The sequence below is a fragment of the Desmodus rotundus genome, chromosome 13 (genome assembly GCF_022682495.2).
Source record: "Desmodus rotundus isolate HL8 chromosome 13, HLdesRot8A.1, whole genome shotgun sequence".
NCBI lineage: Eukaryota > Metazoa > Chordata > Mammalia > Chiroptera > Phyllostomidae > Desmodus > Desmodus rotundus.
In genome coordinates, this window is record NC_071399.1 from 89022497 (window position 1) to 89046874 (window position 24378).

General features: G+C 42.3%; 1 protein-coding gene across 1 annotated transcript in view; it reads left to right on the top strand.

The window, feature by feature from the left end:
• The window catches only part of LOC112313683 (phosphatidylinositol 3,4,5-trisphosphate 3-phosphatase TPTE2), a 38784-nt gene that overhangs the window by 12520 nt on the left and 1886 nt on the right, over positions 1–24378 (top strand). The window contains exons 7-18 of the mRNA XM_053916370.1: positions 1152–1251; positions 1395–1458; positions 2336–2400; positions 5377–5437; positions 6183–6264; positions 6368–6456; positions 12783–12844; positions 14534–14614; positions 18053–18158; positions 20330–20409; positions 22985–23077; positions 24265–24335. Of these exons, the coding sequence (XP_053772345.1) occupies positions 1152–1251; positions 1395–1458; positions 2336–2400; positions 5377–5437; positions 6183–6264; positions 6368–6456; positions 12783–12844; positions 14534–14614; positions 18053–18158; positions 20330–20409; positions 22985–23077; positions 24265–24335 (954 nt within the window). The remainder of the gene's footprint in view (positions 1–1151; positions 1252–1394; positions 1459–2335; positions 2401–5376; positions 5438–6182; positions 6265–6367; positions 6457–12782; positions 12845–14533; positions 14615–18052; positions 18159–20329; positions 20410–22984; positions 23078–24264; positions 24336–24378) is intronic.

The window sequence follows — 24378 nt, forward strand, 5'->3', positions numbered from 1 at the left end:
TGAAATTTCTAGGTTTTTCTAAAAGAGGATACTGCTTTGAGCATATGCAAATGTGGGGTGACTCTGAGGGCAATTGTCTAAAACAGAGCAAGTGGAACATGAAACGAGGGGACTGGATAGCAACGCAGAGGTGGAAGACGCAGGCTAGTGTATTCAAAATGAAGAAAGCTGAGGCAAAGTTGTCACTGTTTGGGATTAGAAAACTAACAAAATGTGTAGGGGACATTGATAGCTTGTTTTCCTTCTTTCTCTTCCTACTCTGGCAATGCGGAAAAGAAGAACGAACATGTCCTGGGCTGTAGATGTTGGGTGGCCCACTAGGCTTATTCATTCATCAAACAGCTTGCTTCTTCTTGCTCCACTCCATCTTCCCCAGACTTCAATTCATGTTCCAACACAACTTGGCATTATCCGATAGGCTTTGAGCATTGTCTGAAAATAACTGGAGCCAGAATGGTCCTCTGACCGGCAATCTCAGCATCCCCTAAGAACTTGCTGAAAATGGAAGAAGAGCATCCCCAGCCCCATTCCATACACACTAAATCAGTGTGCACACTCACATGAGGAAACACTAGTGCAAACCATCCATTCTCTGCCATTGTGTTTCTCGCTGGTGGTAGGAGTGACACCAGCTGGCACACCTGGGAAGCATCTCCACCTGCTGCCTGCCTGATGTGTTAGCAGCTGTAACGAACCTCTGTTACTGATGGAAGTAACAAAGGTGACCGAGAACACTCAGTTTGTATCCATGGGAAAAAGACAGAAAAATACTCATCGTAAACCACAAAAGTTAAATCCACTCATTCTAAGTGTTTATCGTACAACTAAACCAGAGTTTCTCAACTTGAGCACTATCGATATTTGGGATCAGATAGGCCTTTGTGGGGGGCGGGGGGCAGCCCCGTGCATTGGTGTTTAGCAGCATCCCTGGCCTCTACCCACTAGATGCAAGCGGCACCCCCTTACACACAGTTGTGACAATAAAAAAATGTCTCCAGACATGGCCAAATGTCCCCTACGTGGATGGGTAGGAAGCTTGTGCGGAGAGGGTTGCACAATTAGCCCTGGTTAAGAACTGCTGCTCCAGACTTATTCACATTGACGAAACCCTGCTTCTGAAGCAAAAGTTGGTCTTTCTAATTTATTGTTAGATTGATAATTTTCCTTCGATCTCTACGACTTGTCATTCTGATGAGAATTTTTCATCTGGCGCACCAAAAAAGACATCTCGAAAAGCTGACCAGAAGGATGGTAAGTGGGCAAACCACGCTTATAACTCAGAAAAGTGCTGTGTTTTAGGAAACACTGGCAAGGGTTGTTCTACGCATTTATATCATGATCTTCATTTTTGTGTTGACTTGTTTTCCAAATTAACGATTGTTTTAAATGCTCAGGTTTCGGGAAACAAACGACGGTACGAGAAGGACGGATTTGACTTAGACCTCACTTACGTTACTGGTTTGTGAAGTTTTACTGTTGATGTTCTTATGTTAATTTCACATTTTTCTTGTGTGTAAGTAATTATGCATTTGTAGTGTTCTTGCCGCGTCTAGGCCACGTTCTCTCGAAGTATTCTTTATCCACAAGGAGGTACGCATCTCTGACCTTGTCGGGGCCAGTAGTTTAACCCGGACAATTTTTTTTATTGTCATCTCAAACCAGGCCTATTTGGTTACAGTACAGGGAGCTGAATGGATTTTCAACTGACCCCATTCGTTGGGTTTTTTCTTTTAAGAGTTCGGTTATTTATTTTTAGAGAGAGGGGAAGGGAGGGAGAAAGAGAGGGAGAGAAACATCAATCAGCCAACCCCATCGGCTTGCGGGACGACACCCCACCCACTGAGCCACACCAGCCAGGGCCATTTTGTTTAGAATTTATTGAGGTCTGAGTCCCAAGGATCCCAGAGAAATCTCTGATTTTCCTAGAACCCCAGAGAAAAAGGTCATTGCTTTGGAGACATCAGGTTTCTGAGCCAGGAACCCTGCAAAGCATCCTGGGAGCCATCACTGGAGCCAAAATGCCTCATTTTCTTTGGTGTTTAAATAAGACGTAAATTCCCACCACAGGGAAACTCCAGATGGTCGTCAACACCAATCTGTCCCATGTGGCTGGAACCAACTGCGTTGGGAACACGTGGGAGTTTAATGGTCATTACCTGGATAATTTAATATATTATCTTGATTATCCCGAGGGTTAGTTAGCGTTTGTTCCTGTCACTCTCAATCCTGAAAGTTCTTTTCTGTGAAAAAGAAGTCTGATTGTATGTGAGCAAATTCTCGTATGTCGTCTGACACCTGTCCCGACGTCCGTGGCGGTGACTGTTTCGACTTGCAGGGCGCATCATTGCCATGTCGTTCCCGTCTTCGGGCCGGCAGTCCTTCTACAGGAACCCCATTCAGGTGAGAGTACTTCCGGGCAAACGCTCCTGTCTCCTAGCCGCCGACCGTGGAGTCGTGGGTGGGAGCGCCCGGAGACGGACGCATTCTCCGAAACATGTTCTCTCTTGGGTACCTTCTTAATGACCTTCGATATATGTATTGTACAATGTGCTGTACATCATACATGTAATGTGCATGTAATGAATACAGTACATAGCACATTTAACATACACAGTATGTGTATATTGGTTCTGTATCCTGCATCTTTAATGAATTCTTTTATTATGTTTAATAGCTTTCTGGCAAAGTCTTTAGGTATTCTCTACATGGTATTATGTCATCAGCAAATCATGACAGTTTTACTTCTCTCTTTCCCATTTGGAGGCCTTTTATTTCTCTTTTTTAAAAGCTGATTGCTGTGTGTGGGACTTTCCGTGCTATATTCAATAATAGTGGTGAAAGTGGGCACCCTGAAAGATTATATATTTTTAAAAAAAGAAAGTGGGCATCTTTGTCTTGTTCCTGATCTTAGAGCAAAATCATTTACCCTTTTATCATTGAGTATGATGTTATTATACTATTATCTCCTTGGAATATGGGTGGAGTTCTAACAAGTCATTCATCCCTTTGTCATTTTTAATCAGCATACCTGAAGAAGTGGTAATTAATCATCTGCTTTCCTAAAATCCATAAATCATAAATCACTGCAAAAGCATATCTCCTATTCATATAATTAATTACCACCATCTTTTGCCAAAGGGCAGGCTTGAGTCGGAGCTGTTAGTTCAGCTGCCCAGGCAGACTGAGAATCAGGCAGCCACGCTGAGCTGCTTCAGTGGTCGTGTGCTCAGTGATAACAGTGTGTGCCGGAGAGAATGCCTTGTCCTTTGTAGGTAAGAGCCGTCCACAGGCTGCTTCAAATCAAGGTTGACTGAAGGGTGCAACATGCAGATGTGGCCGCCCTTAACTCCAGGGAGAATGCTGAGCAGTCATGTGCTTCCCCTTCCCCGTTAAGAGGGAATGAAGTTGCAGGGTTATGTTTTGAACAATATTGAATAGTCGTGTGCAGAGCACATGGTAGAATTTCACAAGAATATTGCATTGTAAAAATGGAAAAATATTCTTTTACAGTGGAATATTCTTCATTCTGGTCAAGGACAGAAGTTGTTCATCTGGTGACAGATTGTGACCCCCAAAACATAGTTCCAAGCAGAGTCGAAGTTTTCTCTCGGTGTTTTATATCTCTGTTCAGTTCATTTGGGCAAGAGGTATTTGGAGTCTTTAGGTAAACAGTTTAAACCAGAAAACAGAGCCATAAATTGTCTTCATATTGAGTGAAGGCAGGACTCATGGAAAAAAATCAAAGCATTAATATTATTTCTTAGACATTTAGAGAAATATGAATGTGATTTTTAAAGTCCATGAAGTCTAACCATCCAGGTACATTAATTTTCCCATTAAAACGAGCAAATACTTACTATCCTTATATGTGGGTATGCCAAAGAAGTCTGCACATAAATGAACCACTGTGCAATGTTCACTTGCTGAGAAAATGAAGGTTTTGGGACAGCATTCCAGTGGTTGCGTGACAGTTCATTAGTGCTGTAATTAAACTCTAGTGCTGGATGTTTAGATGTCGTTATTATCACTAAAACAGCAAGGAAGGCACAACACTCTTTCTGGATAGATTCCTGGGAGTGAAATTATCTGGTTAAAGAGTACGAATATTTTGCAGTTCTTAGTATATATTGCCAAGTCCAGTGGATTCTATAAGCAATAAACCAAAGGTTTTCTTTTCATGCCGTATTTGCCAGTGTTGGACTTTCTCATTGAAAAGGAAAAGGCTAATTTTATGGATGAAAATGGCATTTCATCGTTGTTTTGACTTCTTTATTGGTGAGGGTGAATATTTCTTTATGTAGCTTATTAGCCAGTGAATTTTCTTTTTTGTGATTTTATTTTTGTCTTTGGCCCATTTATCTATAGGATGAGGGAGTAAAATTTAAATTATTGTTAATGAGTTGTTAGTTTATACTAGTATAACTAGTTGTAGGTTATATTAAGCATAGTCCCCATTCACTCCAATCTTACTGAAAAAATCTCCCCTCTTCTTTGTTTGTTATACTGTGGCATTCTTCAAACAGAAACGTCACATTTTATGAAGTCCCACTTAAATCTGTCAATCGTCCATTGATTTAACACTTAGTTCTTCCTCATCCAAAAAATTGACTAATGTTCACTTTAATTTTTTAGAGGTATTTGTGGGTTTTTACGTTTCATTCCTCAGTCCATCTGGATTTTATTCTGGTATAAGGGATGCTATGAATTTCCGTATAAGACTATTTAATCTCCCCAGCCCAGTACTATGCAGACTCAGAATGCTTTTCTCTTTTACTGGACAGGGATTCACCAATTAATAAACTCATCACTTTGATGACTTAATTTTTATTTATCTCAATATTAAGCCATCCTAATCAATTTTAAAACTTTTTAATAGTCCTTTTTGCTGTTGTACAGACACACACACATGTACACATACACGCGTGTGTGTTTCTGATGGATAAGTTTGCTGAAGTGTATTAGCATGGTGATAGTAACTGTATTTTAGAAAATAATCACCATTTATGTTTTATTTTAAAAGTTAAATATATATATACACACACACTGTGTGTATTTGCATGTACACCCATAGACACACAGACATACATTCATCTTAGTTAACCATCTAATTTCCTTTTCTGGTGGCCGAAGCCCGGAGTATTTGTAGCAGAGGCCAGCCAGACTGGCCAAGCACAGCTTTGTGGGCTATTCGAAAACCATGTGGGTCAGATAGGACCTGGAATGTCCGTAACCTCCTATTTCCTGAATCTCCCCTAAAAGGCGCTAAGTGAGGGGGACAAGTGCATAAAAGGTGGTGACCCCTGCAGGTCACTCCTAGATGGTGGGTTGTGTTGGTGCCATGTGGATATATGGAAGACATGTGTCCATCTTTCTTAGGAAGTTGTGCGGTTCCTGGACACCAAGCATCGAAACCACTATCGAGTCTACAATCTTTGCAGTACGTACAAGACTGGATGTTTTGCTCCTCTGGTTAGAAAAGAGGTCACTACACATACGAAGATGATTCGGTTTTCACGTTTCATTTTTGGTGGTGTTGGGGTCTTGCACCGTCCCCACCTGGGAGGAAAAGATGACTCACCAGCCCCAAGTGCCCGTGGGGCTGGCAGGAGGCTGGAGTAGAGGTGGAGCATTTTTAGGAAGAGCCTACTCTAGTGGTGTTAGGTGTAGGAAAATATTTCTGTGTTTTTCTGCCAGTTTTGAAGATACACAATTCAACAAATGCGTTCTCTAACCCACTAGGAGTGGGGCATCCGGATAGCTGGGCTCTCCACGAAATAAAGCAAAACCCTATAGAAAATATTATATGCAGCTCACTCCCCTCTCCTGATTTTTCCTCTTCCTGCACACTAGACGTTTTGAGGAGGCAAACCTACCTGTTGGCCCCCTTTGCTTCTGCTCTGGGGTATCCAACTACCGGAGCATAATATAATGAGGAACCTGCTAGAAAGTTAAAAGGCTTATAAAACAAATCAAAAACATTGGGCTTACGTTCCTCAAGATGGACAAACCACTGCTTATCCTTATGTTTTCTAGAGCCTTAAGTTTCGTTTCTTTCAGTGGAGCAGGACCCAGTCAGAAATCTCCCTTTAAAGGGGCATAAGGAATTTCTAATAGAAAAGTACAACTTCTTCCTCACTAGATAATTAACTATGTTTATTAGGTGTATGTATCATCTATTTTAGGTGAAAAAGCTTATGACCCTAAGTACTTCCATTATAGGGTCCACCGACTCATGGTTGACGACCACAACGTGCCCTCTCTCAGGTGAGCGTTACGCCGAGTGGGCTGTCAGAAGAGGGATAAACACACGGGGCTTGATTTTTCCAAGGTCTTTTAACCCAACTAACAAGCTTGCATTTGCAATCAGTGAGATGGTGGAATTTTCCAAAGAAGTACAGAAGTGGATGGCTCAGGATAACAAGAACATCGTAGTGATTCACTGTATGGGAGGCAAAGGTAAACACGTTTTTCTTTTTATTTCTCCTTTTCTTAGGAAATTAGAAAACTATATTTAAGTATGAGAACAAGATGCATACTGCGCTTAGTCGGTATTGATAATTGTTAACGTTTTTGAATATTAGCTTCCAGACTGAAGGAAAACAAGGGAAAAGGAAGGAAGGAAAGAAAATCAGCCCAAAAGAACTAAGGAAGGTTGAGCCTAATTTCCCTTTAGGGACAATCTGGATTTTTTCATTTTTGACTTGCCAAAATATTGACTGTGTTAAAATTTAGAAACTGTTGAAACGCTTTAATTTTACTTAAGATTTTTCTTCAACTTTGTAAGACCCTTTTAAGGTTCAAGGGAGCAACAGTAATGCTATTTCATAGACCAAAAATTATCTGAAATGTTTGTAGTGCTATGACACAAAAAGTCAATTTTGGTAGGGGTGAATTATTTTAAAAAACCATTTGTAAATCCAGCCGATTTAAGTTAAGTTAGGTTTTCCCTCATTCAGCTTTAGGCTTTTAATAATAGTCATCTAAACAAAATTCAAAGTTTCTGACAAAGAATTACATATTTGGTTTTTTTTACATTGACTTCCAGGAAAACACAACACTTTGAAACTGCCTTATATGGTTGAGTAGAATCAAGTTTTAGTTTTACATGAAAATTAGTTTCAAGCCCATTAGTAGTAGGCAGGTTCTATTGTTAGTCCTGCAGGTTGAAATATTCTGTGTATATTGGAAAATTACAATATCATGGATTAATAGAGAACATTGAGGTTGAACCATATGGCATTGCCAGTTTTTGACTGTTTTTTTTACTTACAGAAATAGCCACACCACGTGTGTGTAAGTGTACTCATAGTGTAAGCAATTGACTTCCGTTTTCTGTTAAATAAACTCAGTCCCTCCTTGAAGGAAAATACTCGTTTCCAATTTAAATTTGTTGTTGTGTTGTTGAGAGGGGACTTAACACTATTCTGTGTTCGCACGCTTTTCATTGACTTTCCTTGAGGATCCTTGGGAGGGCTGGCATTCAGCTGGTGTGCCCCAGATCAGCGTCTTTTTTCAGTGTTTCGTCCACATTGGTTTTGCTCTCGCTGGCTGGTGCCTGCACATTACCAGCTGTGTGCTAGTCAAAATACTTTATTATTAATGTATAGGACTTATTTAAGTAATCCGAATGCTAAATTTTTGTTGGGAATTTATATTGCAAATATCTTTTCCCACTATGCTGTCTTTTGAGTTTGATTATGATTTATTTTGTCATATAAACGTTTGTCACTTACATTGTGAAATGTATCAATCTTTTTGTGGGTGTGGTTTGTGCTTTTTGTGTTAAAGAAATCCACCCATGCACTGGGGGAGTGCAGATAATTCTACTTATAAAATATTAAAGCCTCATTTTTTACATTTGGGTCTTTGATCTAGTTGGACTTTGGGAGGGGTGCTTTTTTCCGCAGGGAGAGACGCCACCCATTGAGTGCTCATTGGTCCTTCAATGACTGGAATCCCTCCTCAGGTACATAGCAGGGTTCTCAAATGTTTGGGACTATTTTTGAATTTTCTATACTACACTATTATAATTTTTATAGCTTTATAAAATATCTCAATGAAGACAGAATTGTCTTGCCCCCTTTTACATTTACTTTTAAAATCATTTTACCAAGTTCTAAAATAAAATATGTTTAGGATTTTTATTGGAACTGTCAAATTTATAGATTAATTTGAAAGAATTGAAGCTTTGCAAGACTGAGTTATACTGAATAGTTTTCTATTTATTTGAATCATCTTTTCTCTTTCAATAATATTTCCTACTTTTCTTCCAAATGGTTTTACATACCTTCCATTAAGTTTATCCTCAGGCATATTGCCCTTGCAAATGGAACCTTTTTTCTATTATATTTGGATTGTTTCCAGTTTTTACTCTGATAAGTAATGCACGTGATTCTTGTGTCCACATTTCTGTTGAGTGTATACCTTGGACGAAATTCATTGTGTTTTAGAGTAATGCATCTCCAACTTTCATAGACGATGTCGTCTGTGTTCCCAAACAGTTGTGCTGGTTGGCACTCCGCTGACTATGTATGAAAGTACCATGTCCCACATCTTGACCAACACATGAGTTCTTAGCCTTTATACTTTTAGTTTTGGGTGGGTGTGTAGCTGTGTCTCACAGTGGCTTTCTTTTGCATTTCTGAGATTACTGAGAAGACTGAGAAAGTTTTCATAGGTTCGTTGGCCCATTGGATATCATTGTTGTGAAGTTCTGTTTAATTTCCCTGTCCATTTTTCTCCTGGATTGTTTTTTTCCCGTTTGACATATAAGAGTTTTTTTATGTATTCTGGATTTTCAACTCTGTTATTTGTTATATGTATTGCAAGAAACCTTTTCTGCACTATAACTTGTTTCTTCTTTCTCTTATGAGTATCATTTGGTTAACAGAAGTTTTTGGTTCTAACGTAGTCAACATACTGTATTGTTCTTTCTCTTTATAAGGTTAGTGCTGGGTTTTGTGTCCTGATGCATTTAAAAGGCATTATTATCTTATAGAAGGTTCATTCCATTGGAAATTGATTTCTGTGTGTGGTGTGAGGAAAGGGCCAAGTTGCCTCTTTTCCCACATGGCCACCCAACTGTATCAGCACACCGACTGGATCTTCATTCTTCACCACTCTGTGGGACATTGTCTGTTTCTGAACTTTCTGTTCTGTTCATTGGTCTTCTTTTGTCTGCATGCCGGTAGTGCAACTATGTTACTTGCCACTGGCCAGGGAGTCCACCCAGCTTGCTCTTTTTCACAACTGTTTGGGTTTCATTAGCTCATCTATGTCTCCATTTAAATTTTGTATTCAGCTACTCAAATTACACACGCATACACACACACTGGATTCAATTTTGTTTGGAATTGCCTTGGATCTGTAGACCGAAGAGAACAGAAATCTTTACAGTACTGAGTCTTCCATCCAGGACACCTGCCTCAATTTCAGGAAGTTTCTTAGTTTTTCTTTATTTTTAAAATTATGGATATAATTGAATTTTAGTGAAAGCCTTTTCCTGTACTTACTGAGGTTATTGCTTGTCTTTGAATCTGTGAATATAACAAATTACATTAACATAGATTCCTGATATAAGACGACTCTTGCATTCCTGAGATAAATGGCACTTGATAGTAATACATATTTTTTCTACATTGTTGGATTCACTCTTAAGATACTTCAGTTACTTTTTTTAACATCTTTATTCATAAGTGAGACTAGTGTAAAGTTATCCTTTCTTCTATTATGTTTGTGCAATTTTGGAATCAGTTATACTAATGTTATTAAATGGGTTGGGAATTCTTCATTTTTTACTATTATTTAAAAAGTATAAAAGATAGGAATTACTGCTTCCTTGTGGGTTTGGTATAAATCTCATCTTGTCCTTTTGGGGGGAGGTGGTGAGAAAGACTGATTATAAATATAATTTTTAATGCAATGTTATTGTTCTATTTAGGTTTTCCTTTTTGAGTAAACTTTTTAATTGAAATTTTAACTTTAAATTTTAAAATGATTCCCATAAAGTTATCCTTGCAGTGTTTTCATATTTGTACTATAGTCATACTTTGGTCCTTATTTTTATTTCTAATATTTATGCCTCCCTTTATAAGATCTATTTTATAAGAGATTTTTTTATTAGTTTCTTGGGGGAAAACCTGATGTTTAATGTTATTAATCCTATTTTAATTTATGTTTCATTAATTTCTACTTTAATAGTTATACAGTTTCTACTTATTTTGAGTATACTTATTTTCTTTTACCTTCTTGAACAAAAACTTAGCTGATTAATTGTAATTTTAGAACTTTTAAAAAAAATTTTATTGTTATTCAATTACAGTTGTATGCATTTTCTCCCCATCCCTCCACCCCACCCCAGGAACTTTTTTATCTATGCATTTAAAGTCGATATAGTTTCCTGTTCATACAGTCTTAGCTAACTTCCAATTATTTTATAGGTACTGTTTTTGTTTTCCTTTAGTTCTGAATAATTCATGATTATTCTACTAATTCTCCTAAAAATAATTCCAAAAATCTCCTGATTCTTAACCACAGAGATTATATAGAAGGGATTTTTTAAAAATCTGGATTATTTTTAAGTCATTTATCTTAAAGTCAGCTAGTGTTCAGGAGTTCTAGCCATGTCTTTATTATTGATTTTCCATGGTATTTGTTCAGAGATAGTGACCTAGATTCAAGGTGTGGTCCATGGGCTAGCAGCATCAGCATCAACTAGGACCCAGTTAGCGAAGCACAATCTCACAATTTAGCATGTAAGTTCTACATCGTGGGGAGTGGTGATGGACAGAGCTTGAGAAAAAAAAATAAAGCTTAAAGGTTGTTGAAAAAGGTCATAGAAGCTAGCATGAACATATCTTGCTATTTGACTATGTGAAAGTCTCTTGAACTTGCAGGACCTCAGTCTCCCTTCCTTATCCTGGGTTATTTATCTCATGCAGTTGCTGTAAAGATCACATGTGATCTGTAAGGCATTACCCAACTTTTAGTTATTATCATTATGAAAGCCAAAAATTATATCACATTTAGAGGAGCAAGATGCTTCTGCCGACTTCAGGGTAACAAAAGCCCTGGTTCTGACTCCGTCTAACCAACTTGGTGGATCCCGTGATGTTCTCCACTCCCTCTGTAAACTCTCCCGTTGGTGTCCACGGACACAGAGACAAATTGTAGCTATAAGCTTCTCTTTAGGATGCCTTGTGTTCCTGCTCCCACCAGGGTCTGCCAGTGCCACTTGTCATTGTACTGAGGACAAGTAACCCAGTATTGCATAGATCTGTGAAATGGCAGAGTGAACAGAAAAAGTTACAGGTTTATGAAACATAAGTGCACGTTTCAAGAAGATTCAATGAAGTTCAGTGGCTGCAACTAACTTGTTAAATACAAGTAAGATGAATGTAAAACACTGGGAGAAAAATTCCAGTAGTAAAATCTAGAAGGGTTTCTGTACCTAGCTGGCTTTCAAAATTCTGAAACTAGAAATTATGGATGATGCAATGGTCTAGACCGTGGACCTGGTCTTTCCAAGAAAAAAACTCCAAAACCTTTGCTCAAGGTCAGAAGTTTAGTGAATAAATACCCATTTATGTTTTAAGTGAAAAACAGACAATATTGTTTTTGTGATTCCCTGCGGTACCTGAGGCTGGAGAGACGGCGTGTACTGTGGCTGCGCTTGTACTTATCTGCAGCCACAGAGATGCAAATCTGCAAAGGTGTTTTTCAAAAGGACAGTGTCAGAGTTACAGAGACCCAGCAATGTCCTCCAAAAGTGACACGTTAACAGTCTACAGGCAACTGAAAGCCAGGCTGTTACAGAACTTTTATCTATCATAGCGTGGGGTGGTACAAAGTCCTCTCTTAGAGGTACTTGGCTTAAAACAGTGATTTTCAAACTGTGGGTTGTAAAATAAGTTTAACAGTTCATTTAAAAATGATAGGCTAGAAAATGGAGTGCATCAGGTTAAAGGGATAAGTTTGGAATTACATAAAATAAGTTCAGCATATACTGGTAAGACAAAAGCTACAGATCGTTGTAGAAGTTAAAAAAAGCAACATTTTTTAACTTAAGTTTGTATGTCAAGACAAAAATATAAATTGGAATAAAACATAAAAGACTTGGAAGATGAAATGACATGAAATCAAGGGTTTGTTTTAAAATGCTATATGAGAGAGAGGAGGAGGAGGAAAAGGAGGGAGGAAGAGGGAGGAAGAGAGGGAAGAAGGGAAGGAAGAGAGAGAGAGAAATTAAACAAGTGAAACAATATAATATAATTATAGAGTCTGGGGACCAGGTACATGGGCATACAGTACACTGTTCACTACTTTTATATGTTTTGTAACACACTGAAAAAGTAAGATGGAAGGAATAATGGATTTTGCAAGTGCTAGATGGCGTTTTCGGTTCTAACCTTGTTCTTTTACTGGTGTTAGACAAACAGCGTATTTAATTAGCTCTTAATCAGCAAGTAGCTCTTCAGCTCTCGAGTCCTGGAGCAGAGCAGGTTGCCTCTGCCAGTGACTGCACCCCCCCTCCCAGCTGCAATGCTGCAGGGAGGGCCCACTCTAGCGCATGACTGTTCCTGTGCATGGTGAGGAGGATTGCCTGGCAGAACCTCGGAGCCGCGAAACAGCTTTGTCTACTCCTGAACTGAAATTTTCTGAACAAGCACTTTCAGAGTTAAAGGAAACCAATGCAAAATGACCCCTGAATATTTCTGAGAGTATTTTTAGACCATGTAGGACGCTGGACAATGGTTCGTGAACGAACTTCTCTCCCTTTCTAGGGAGAACTGGAACGATGGCTTGTGCCTACCTTATTGCCTGTGGAATATTCACAACTGCAGAGGTAGGAGGGACGTGTCTACAAACTTTGTCGTGTGCTGGTTGAATTTGCTAGTTCTGGAATGTCCCTGGTAGGACAGGATGGTGGTTCAAGTCATGGTACTTGATGAAGTTGTCATTGGGGAGGCTGCAATGGGAAAGCTCTGTTTTAACCCTTCCTCCTTTGCTTGCACTAGTTCTAACTGACCTAGATACCTCTTACTCTGGGCTAGGACCAGGGTGGGGTCAGTACAACTCACCTTGGGCACAAACTTAAGAGAATGCCGAAATACTCACAGTGGAAATAAGTAACATTCTACTGCAATATTATTAAAAATCAAAATCAACACAGAAATGTCCATAATGTATACAATGTCAACATTTTAAATGAAGATAGCACCCAGGAGGGTTCAAGGTTAAGGTAAGGTAAGCTCGAGTCATGCAAGTGCAAGAAAGCCCAGCACTCAAGGCTTGACTGTCTCACCTAGTCTGGCTCTGCTCTTACTCCGACCAGTTGTGGGACTTCCTCCTTTCTCACAAGACAAACTGCAAGACTGGTTAGTAAGTCTCTAAAGGACCTTGTTCCTTAGGGGGGCTAGGTTCCAACTCAGAGCCAAGTCTCTCCTGAGTGTTAGCTCTGCATAGTCAGTATCTGTGGGGTCTGTGCCCCCTGGAAATTTCCGATAAGATAGAGTGGGCTGTTTATACCTCTTACAGCAGGGTTCTCAGTCTTTTTTTTCTGCCGTGACCTTGCTGAGAAGTCTCCCCTCGGAGGACAGGCTCCCAGCAGCTCTGCTCCTCACTTGGCCTGCGGCCAAGTGGAGAAGCGGCCGGAGCCTATGCACAATGCCCCACTCGCTATTTCCACCATCTTCTTCTGTTCCAATTTGAGGCTCACAGGTTATGACCATGAATGTTCGAGGACAGTGTTTTTTTCTTTAAGATTTTATTTATTTATTTTTAGAGAGGGAGGAAGGGAGGAAGAGAGGGAGAGAAACATCAATGTGTGGTTGCCTCTCGAGCGTCCCCCACCAGGGAGCTGGCCCACAACCCAGGCATGTGCCCTGACTGGGAATCGAGCCAGTGACACTTTGGTTCGCTGGCTGGCACTCAGTCCACTGAGCCACACCAGCCAGGGCTAGGACAGTGTTTTTTAAACTATGTATCACAATTCACTCATGAGTTATTGGGTTGCAACTCATATTTTTTAATAACATGGAATAGGTTAGGAAATGCCAAAAGGTAAGTATTGTCTTGCGAAATTCTGTTTCAGTTGGGTTTGTGCATCTCTTTGGTTTCTTAATGTGGATTGTGGCTGTTAAAATAACAAAGTCTGAAAGCCACTGACCCCCAGCCTTAGCCGGAGAGCCAGGGCCTGGTGCGCCAGGCCTGTGCCGTCTCTAACCGGCTGCGCACGTCCCCGTGACAGGTCACTGGTTTTCTCTTGGTCTCCGTCTTCTCCATTTGTAAAATGGAAAGGTTGGAAGACAGATCAGATGATGAATGTTCTCTCCAGCTCTGCAATTCCACATCCCGATGAATCTTTGAATGAGAGCAAGCCTCGGTGTGGCTTTGTTCATTCTGTCACTCGGGGCAGCCTCTGCCCAAAGACCGCGGACTTAGGGAAACACATGCCCTTAGCAACTCTAAGAATGCCTTACGCAGGAGCGGGAAGGGCGGGTGAACCACGGTTGGATTGTCCCCATTTCCACAGGAAAGCCTTCATTATTTTGGAGAGCGACGAACAGATAAAGCCACCAGCAATAAATTTCAGGGAGTAGAAACTCCTTCTCAGGTAAGTTTTCTTTTTAAAGAAGGGGTCCTCTGGGGAATTGGGTGAAGATTGGCACCTGTTTTGTGGTTGCAGTTTAGGCTTCTCCTTGGTGGTCAGGCAGCCGCACTTGGGTGCCCTGTGATAGGCCTCGCTCCCCTCCCAGAGGCTGAGACCTGAGCTTCACAAGCACTGAGTGTTCCACAGAGCTTCCCACTTGACATTGAGAGGTGCTGACTCCCTTTCCAGAGAAGGGAAGAGGTTCCAGACAACACTCAGCAGTCACAACTGAGTCTTTCATGATGCCCCACTAGGGCGATTCGACCCGTGCAGAATATAGAGTGTGTGTGTGTGTGTGTGTGTGTGTGTGTGTGTGTGTGGGAGAGAGAGAGAGAGAGAGAGACAGACAAGACAGACAGACACACACCCAGGGTGGGGGCTATCTTTAGAGTGAGAAAGAAAAGGAGAAATTACCATTTTTCAAAAACCCATTAGATACCAGACACTAGTATGCACCATCATATTGCACTTTTACTTGTGCCATCTCATTGAACACTCAGATAACCCAGGTGGAATAGATGCTATGACCCTGTCTTTCCCTGTAAAAGGGTTTTGTTGTGGAAAAAGTCAAACATGAAAAGCTGTGACGGTCGTATAGTAAGTCCCCTTACCCTTCTCACACCACTTCAACAAGGACCTCGTCACATGACCGGCTGTGGTCTTCTTCTCCACTCCACACCCCCCTCCCCCCCCACCCCGGCTCTTTCTCCAAACCTGGATTATTTTAAAGGAAATCCCAGCCACCAGATAATTTTATCCCACGAGTATTTCAGTAGGACATCTAACATAAAGACTCTCAAGAAAAACCTTAAAACCATTGATCACATCTAAAAATACGATACTATTTTAATGTTAAATGTCTAGTTCCTCTTTAAACGTCCCTATCTTCATCTTAAAATCTTTTGAAGTCTTAGTTTGTTTCCATCAGGATCCAAATAAGGGCCAGACGTTTCATTCGGTGGCTCTGTCTCTTAAGTCTTCTGTGGTTTACAGGTTTTCCACCTCTTTTTGTTCCTTGTGGGTTGTTCATTTGCTAACCCCGGGCATTTCCCCTTCAGAGTTTACGCACTCTAGACTGGACAGAGCTGTGCTAAGGGTTTTGCGTTTGCTGTCTCATTTCATATTCTCAGTAACTCTGTGAGTGGACACCACGGTGAGTCCCATTTTACGGTTGGAAAGGAACTTGAGGTTCAGGGAAATTAACTTTTCAAACCAAGAACGCAAACGAGATCTGTCAGACCCCGGAGCCTGTACTTTCCCGGGCTGTGCACAGCTTCCCATCCACTCTATCACCCTCAAACCGCGGCAAGAGCTGGTGGGGAACCCTTACGTAGAATGGACGTGACTATGAATGACAGATTTGGAGCCAGGTGAAGTGATTTGTGAGCTGAATAGATACCTTTGGCCTTGTTGGCCAAACACTGCAACTGCTGGCTGCAGACACTTAGTTTGGGGCAAAAGAACTTAGCCTTAATCCCTGAAACTTTTCTGTCATACACCCCCGCCAAAAAAATCTCTAGCCCACACTGAAAGGAACACACGAGCCTCCTGAAGCCCAGCCCAGCTCTCGTCATGCCATTTCCACGCTCCAACTCCACAACGGCTTCTGATTGCCAATGGCGACAAGCATCAACTTCTTCACCTGACATCAAGATCCACGATTTATTTCCCAACCACTCCCCCCACTGCGTGCAGTCACATGTCCCACACTCTAACACGTTTGGGCTGTGTGCGGCCTCCCAGCTGGCGGCACTTGACACCCACGGGCTGTTGTTCTTGTGGGCTCCCTTCCTGGAGCCCCTTTCCCTTCCCAGTCCAAAGTGGTCTTCTGCTCTTCCCATTCTTCTAGCGCTTCGTGATCATTCAGGGATTCTACTTTACTTTCCATGGTTCTCTAGCCATTGGCAATGGGGACCTCTCCCCCGGTTTCCCAGGTGAAGAAGCCCCTGTCTTACCCGTCTTTCTACCCCAGGCATCCCCCAGCCCCGCAGGTGGTACAACCTGTATCACCTCTGTCTGCAGCAGGTGCCCCCTGAGTGCCACGTGGGTGTCATTAACTCCTGCTGCAGGCCCTGGCGCTTTAGGTCAGAGGAGAAGGAACAGTGACAGCAAGTCAGCTTGAGGGCTGTGCTCGGTCACCAACCTTAGGTGGAAGGTGGAGAGTCTGGTGGTAGGAGTCAAGGGGGCGTTAGATGGAACCCCTTCAAGGGCTCTCCTTGTACGTCTCCCCTCCCCTGTCTCTCCCACAGCTGTGAACGCTTCCTCTAACTTGAGTCCAGAGCTGGCGCAGCCTCGCTACCACGGACTCTCTTCTGATTTCCCAGGACAGCAGTTCAGGGCCTGCGCCTCAGGTCTGAGAGCTGCGCCGGCCTGGCCCGGGGACAGAGTTCCTGCTGCATGGGTGGCCCTTCTCGGACACCAGCGTCTTCCACCCCGGCACTGCCTGCCATTCTCTGTCGGCTACATGCCATCCACCCCTGGGTTCCGAACTTGCACGGGCTTTCTCTTTCACTGGTCCTTTCCCATGGAAAGTATGGCAGTTACATTAAAAAAAAAGTGTTAGTATTTTTACTGACTTTAGAGAGAGAGAAAGGGAGAGAGAGAGAAACATTGATTGATTGCCTCCCATACACACCCCGACTGGGGAGCAAACTAGCAACCTAGGTATGTGCCCTGACCAGGAATCGACCCCCAACCTTTTGGTGTTTGATGCTCCAACCAGCTAAGCCACACTGGCCAGGACAGTAAGGCAGTTAATTTTCTTAACATTTCCTGGTGGGTGGGGAAGAGCGTGAACTCCTTGGTCCAGTTGATTTGGCACCAGAACGCTTCAACAAGGGTGAGCTGCTTGCCACCAGAGAAGGCCTGGCTAAGGGAATTCCCAGGGCTTCCTTGCAAACACAGAATTGGGGAGTGGAAGGACAGGAAACGAGCTGGCAGAGGCAAGAGGACATGTGTCTGCCACTAGTCTGTGGAGGTCTTCCTCTGGAGGGTTGCCTCTGCCCCTCTCACACCTACGAGGCTACTCACCACCAAACCGCAAACTCTCCTTTAACTCAGTCACAGCGAAGCTCCTACCCTCAGCTCGATTCATCTCCAGTCGCCGGTGACTGCATCTTGCTGGGAGGTGACTGCTGTGTTGGCTCAGCCTGGTTCACCCTCTCTGCGGTGGCAGCTGTCAGCAGCACCTGCTCCTTCCTGTGACTTCCCACGGTGTTTTTCCCAACGCAGATGTCAGGTCATGAGACAACACCCGTAGAAACGCATGGTTATATAATGGCCCCCCAAAAACATTTCCTTACTAAATGGCTCCCCTTCAGTTCCATGTGGAAAAAAATTCAGATATGCTGATTTTAGGCTTTTCATCGCCATGCAAATTGAGGCTTCTATTTTCTTTTTCAGAGTCGATATGTTGGATATTTTGCAGATGTGAAAAACATCTATCACTTGACTCTCCCTCCAAGAAAATTACTTGCGATAAGAAAAATTGTTATTTATTCAATTCATGGTAAGCACTGTATATATTATTGGAGAATTGGGGGGAGTAGTGACTTTACTGTTTGGGAGGATTTTGCCCATAGTTATGTACACAGGCACCCCAGCTTGGAGCTGTGCTGTTGGACATTGTTGCATGGGAAGCCCCCCACCTCCTCCCCGGCACTGCCATCAGCCCAGAGGTGCTGTGGCCATATCACCAGCCATTGGATGTCTTCTCTCTTCCTTTCCCGTCACCGGTGTGAGCTACCCTGTCCCCTTCCCTTTTCTCCTGTTCTCACTGACGGCCGGGGTGGACTTGGCAGAGTAGACCCTTTGAGTCAGAAGAGAGGAGGGGCCTGTGGGCACTGGCCATGCCCTCCTCATACCCACCTCTGGTTCATGTTCAACTTGGCAGAGACCTGCCCATTTCATTTTGTCACCTACATCTGTGTCATCACCCTGGTCTCTCCCTCTCCCCTCCCTCCTCCACCTGTTGCTCTCTCACCTTCAGCAACCCTCTCAAAATGCCTCAAATACTAGCAGTGTAAATGAATTTTGTTGCCACAAATTCTTTTTCACAAATAACTACCAAGCACATACTTTGGGCCCGGGGCCCACACCCTTCGGGAGCCCTGGATGGGGAGCAGAGCGGAGGAGTGAGCAGTGGTACTGGCACGCAGGGGCCGGGCCCTGTCCGGGCTGGGGTCAAGAAATGCTTTCTAGGGGTCAGCACTTGGGTGTCCTTGCCTGAGTCCGCACTAGCAGGAGGAGCTGGGGAACCTGGGCTCTGTGGGGTGTCCTTAACCCCCACTGTTACCACTTACTACCAGGAATAAAAACCCATATACTCTTCAAAAGAGCTGACTAGATCCACCATCCCCTCCAGCAGCAGGGACATACAGCCTTGAGGAAGAAAGGAAAAGAGGTAGAGACAGGAACTGACCCCCAGCCCCATGTCTCATCTGCCTGTAAGTGTGCCGGACTTTGGACTGGCTACAACGGTTGACTGGTCCCTTATTAATGGATGAGTTAAATAATTTTCACCATGTGTTTTAAAAAGGGCAAGGTACTGCCCAGTGCTCTGCTATGCAACAATTTCTGTCAAACAGAAGAAAGACATATGATTTTATATTTGTGTGCATATGTGTTTGTAAAACCTGTGGGAGAATATTTATATTTGATTATAACTGCATAAAACAAGAAATAAAAAGTGTGGCTATCTACTTGAGGGTGGAGATGGGTAAGCCATAGATTTCTCGATTCTTGTCTTTTTTACCATTCATTTTTAAATCATGTGATTATTTAAAATTTTTTAAATGTGTGGGGATTAATTGAAGCTTGTGAATCAATGCCCTTTTCTTATCACGTGATAAGTAGGTGACTTGGTTTAAGTCCTTATGTCACTGATCTCTGGCAGCCGTGAGTGAGTCGTGAGTGGGGGGGAGTTCTGCAGTCAGGGTGGGAGTGGGGCACCGAGGCAAGGGGACTCCTAACGACCAGTTAATAACGTGCCATTAGTGGAAACAAAATTAAATGAAAACAAAACCAAGGAGGGGACCAATCGAGAATGATTACTAGATGGCTTTGTAGGAGTATCTGTGTTAGTCCTGTACTTTTGTTTAGTCCTGTGCCTGTTTAAGTGAAATATGCAGGGTTGAGGGGAAAGCAATAAAAAGTAATTGGAGGCTTGAGAAATGAGCCCTCTGAGGAAATGCTAAAGGAAGGGGATCATTTAAATTGAAAAAAAGGACAAAAAACATTTGGCTATAAATGTACACTGCACACTACAGGAATGCTGGAGTATCCAATGCTATCCCAGAACTGCTCTCTAGGAACAAGGGAAAGAGGAATTTAGACTGGTATTAAGAACTATCATGATCTGAAATTTGAAGACAGCAGTGCATTAGTAAGAAAGGCTGCAAGTCACTTTCCCTAATTTCTGTTTTCTAGAAAGGTGAGGCTTAGAAGCTGAAGTATGAGTCTTCTATTTTTTTTCTTTCCTCCAGGCTAATAAAGTCTGCTTTAGGAGTCAGAATTGGTTCAAAGTCTTGTCTTTCAAAGACAAAATTCATGCAAACTCAAATGATTCAATATTGATACATTGTTAGCTGGGATTTCTTGTCTTTTTAATTCATCATGCTAATTGGTGAGACATTTTGATCTTTACTCTGACTTTTCATTTTCATTCAGGTGTTGGAAAAGGCAACGGAAGTGATCTGAAAGTAGAAATAATAATGCACCAAGAGATTGTCTTTTTCTGTTCTGCTTCTAAAAACTGTAGGGTAAGAGAAAGCATGTGACTGAAAAATCATTGTTTTAAATCTCAATGTCAAATCAGCATGTTGACCTGCCAAAACCCTCGCTCACCACAAAGAGAGGCCATGTTGCTTTTGGGTTACTATCCAATTTGGTGCCCCTGGGTTTGAATGCAAGTCAGAGCTAAATTAAACTCATTGTCCCAGAAAGGTTTTTCAGAATAAATCAGCAAACAAGTGTTGGCAGGGATGTGGAGAAAGGGGAACCCTCGTGCACTGTTGGTGGGAATGCAGACTGGTGCAGCCTCTGTGGAAAATAATGTGTAGTTTCCTCAAAAAATTACAAATGGAACTACCTTTTGACCCAGAAATTCCACTTCTGGGAATTTACCCAAAGAAATCTGAAACATTAATTTGAAAAAATATATGCACCCGTATGTCCACCGCAGCCTTATTTACAATAGCCAAGATGTGGAAGCAGCCCAAGTGCCTATCAGTAGATGCGTGGATGAAAAAGCTGTGGTACATTTACACAGTGGAATACTACTTGGCCATAAAAAAGAAGGAAATCTTACCCTCTGTGACAGCATGGATGGCACTGGAGATTATTGTGAGATTATTATGAATGAAATAAGCCAGTCAGAGGAAGACAAATATCATGTGATTTCACTCATATGTGGACTCTAAAGAGCAAAATAAACTAACAGGCAAAATAGAGACAGACTCATAGATAGAGGGCAGGCTGACAGCTGCCATGCAGTGGGCTGGGTTGGAGGGTAGAGGGATTGAGCAAAAAAGAAAAAGAAGAGAAAAAACTCATGGACGACAGTGTGGCAATCACCGCACTGTCGTCTGGGGGTATGTGTGTGATGTGGGTGGAGGAGGGTAAGGAGGGGGTATAAACGGTGATGGACGGAGACGTGGCTTGGGGGGTGAACATAGTATTCAGTGCACAGGTGATGTGTTGTAGAACTGTGCACCAGAAACCTGGATAATTGTGTGAACCAGTGTCGCCCCAATAAAGCCAATAAAAAGAAAAAAAGTACATTCATCAATTGAAATTTATCAAATGGCCTTTTCTTCTGCTTCTGCTAATGGCACCAGCGTCCTCTCACTCAGGCCTTCAATGTTGGTATTGTCTTTGACTTTTCTCTTGGCCTTGGCCGCCTACATCCTGCTGAGGGTGCCTTTGAAATCGCTCCTCACTCCCCTCCTTTCTATTCCTGTTGCCACTCCGTAGTCTAGGACCCCATTTGCTCATGCCTATATTTCTATAGTCACCTCCTTACCTTTTTTCTCCTTATCCAACACAGAATGTAGAGTCCTACAATGCGCATCCTGAAATACTGCTCTCATTGTAAAAAGCTGCAGGGAGAGCCGAAGACACACTGTGTGCTCATAGTCAGAGACAGTTAATATCTTTGTTTCAATATTCTTATCTGTAAAATAAAGATTATGTTTCAAGAATTGTGGGGATTTGAATTGGGTAATCCATGGGAAGTGGCTCTGTAAGCTCTAAACGACTGAGTAAATGTTATCTGTAAGAACTGTCGGGCCACTTTGTCACATAGGAAATGCCCCACCATAGTCTTCAGCAACTTCATTCTTATTTCCCTGGCTCTTGAACTCTCGAGAGATAGCCCTATGATACTTGAGCTCATGTCCGTCAGTATCTTGACCTGCACACTCCCTTCCAAGTAGACTGGGACCCAGCTGGGCCTTGGAACACAACTTCCTGATTTCTGCTTCAGGTTTTAACTGGTCTTTCCCCCTCCCCCACCCCCACACGCCCCTTGTCTGAACTCTATTCTTTCCAGAAATCCTGTTTATACAAACCCTTCCACGTCCAGCTCCAGTTCTGCCTCTTCAGTGCTGCTTTCTCACTCTGCACCTCCTGTTAACCTCCCTGAAACACACAACAGCACGCTCAGCCTTCGTCACACAGCATGACACGCAGTGATATGCCATCCCACTCTCGTTCCTTGTGGGACAGCCCCCTGAGTCATCAACTCAGTCTGCACCTTCTTTTGTGGTTTTCACAGGGCCTGGCCGAGCCCTTTCTCACTGTGGGGGCACCGCCACACAAGGATGAATCAGTAACAAAGAAATAGGATGGCTCCAAAGGTGTTCACTCCAGAAACTTGGCCTCTCTTAGGTCTCTTCATCGAGCAATCTGCTCTGTACAGCGCCTATGATGTTTGCTTGACAAAACATGACCAGTTAGGCATTGCTTTTCGACTGTGAATGCCAGCTTGAAAATTGAGCTTCTTGCTGTATCCCCAGAATATGAAAACTGGAGACATACATGCGACAGTAATGTTCATTGGGGTAAACCCTAATAGAAAATTGAATGCTTTGCTTTTTAACAGTGCCCCCCCATACAACCCTCAAACCTGTTGGCCTTTTAAAAATGTAGACAACAGTATCACCACTTTATAGAAATAATGATTAACATTTATTTATACATGTAGCAATAGGGCTAGGAGACGGAGAGTCCTTGGTAAATAAATATAGGAAGCCTCAGTGAACTTCACTGATATACTTATGTCGGTAACGGCTATCGCAGCAGCTCACTCTCTGAGTGCTGTGTGTTCATTCACAGATCGTCCACGATGTTGAAAGAGACAGAGTGGTCATTCATCTCGGCAGCTGCCCGCCTCTGCATGACGACGTGAAAGTACGGTTCCTGTCCTCGGTGAGCAGTCCTCCGCCGCCATTCTTGCCTGGCCTTTTGAAAGATTCTGGTTTGGGATTGCCTTTGTCATCTTTGCTGACGTCAACTCCTAGCCAGGGAGGAAGACAAAACCAAGTCAGATCCATAACACCTTTTTTTTTAAGAAAAGAACATAATGTAAATTAAAAGTTTTGCTCATGTTTTTCTAGAGTCTATACATTTGCATGTATTAATTTTCACATAAGTAATACCGAAACTAAGATGGAAAAAGGACAAAGCTATGTTTTACTGCATAGCATGCATCACAGTTTCGTTTTATGTCTCTAACACACATTGCTCCCCATACTTTATATAGTCTGATATTTACTTTATGAAAAATAAGAATTCTGCTGTTGTCATTGCTCAGAGTATCAAAAACGTATAGTTTATATGTCATAAAATGTATGTCTATAACACATTTCTGAGTCTCAATAATTTCAATTCATTTTCCTATTAAACTGTCAACCTAAACTGCCAGTAAGGAACTATGTCCATCGATGTGAAACTTCTCTCCTGTGCCCTCCTTTAGCCCCTGCCTGCTCCCTGTTGGGGACAATCTACTGAACGCTGAAATGGTAAATGCATTGAAGCAAGTGGCGGGGATAGCTCCCATATTGGATGGTTACCCCTTGAATAATGGAGCCACTCTGAATTCTCTCTCAGCCATTGGCCCCCGCGCAGAGCACTGCGGAGGGACACTGGCCCAGGGGTTGCTGGGAGTATGTGGCCTTTACGATTTTCAAGGGCCATGAGATGAAAGCATGTTCAAAAAATTTAGGTATTTCTATCATCATCAATGACCATTAATTATATAATAGCTGCTCCTTGTAGAAATGGGTGATATTTGGGGGCATAAATAGGCACAGATCCTTAGTAGATTGCATTTAGCACTATCTAACCCACATTAACATGTGTGAATATCCATCATTAAAAAAAGTACATTTCCATGGCAATTTCGATAGAAACAAGAATCACTAAAGCCTCCTCCTTTGCGTCCCCAGGGTCATGCTTTAGACTCTAAGTGCTGCACACCGAATGGCTACAATGGTTTGATAAATATGTAAATGAATAAAGGAAGGAATTTTAATCCCTTTGGAGTGATTAGTTCTCGGTATCAATTTTACTATGACGACTAACCCTTTTTTTTTTTTTTAACCGTGTATTTTTAGGCTCTTCCGAAAGACTATGACAACTGCCCGTTTTTCTTTTGGTTCCACACGTCTTTTATACAGAATAACAGGTATGGCTAACGATCAACTCCAGTAGAAGCAGCCTTGTCTTCC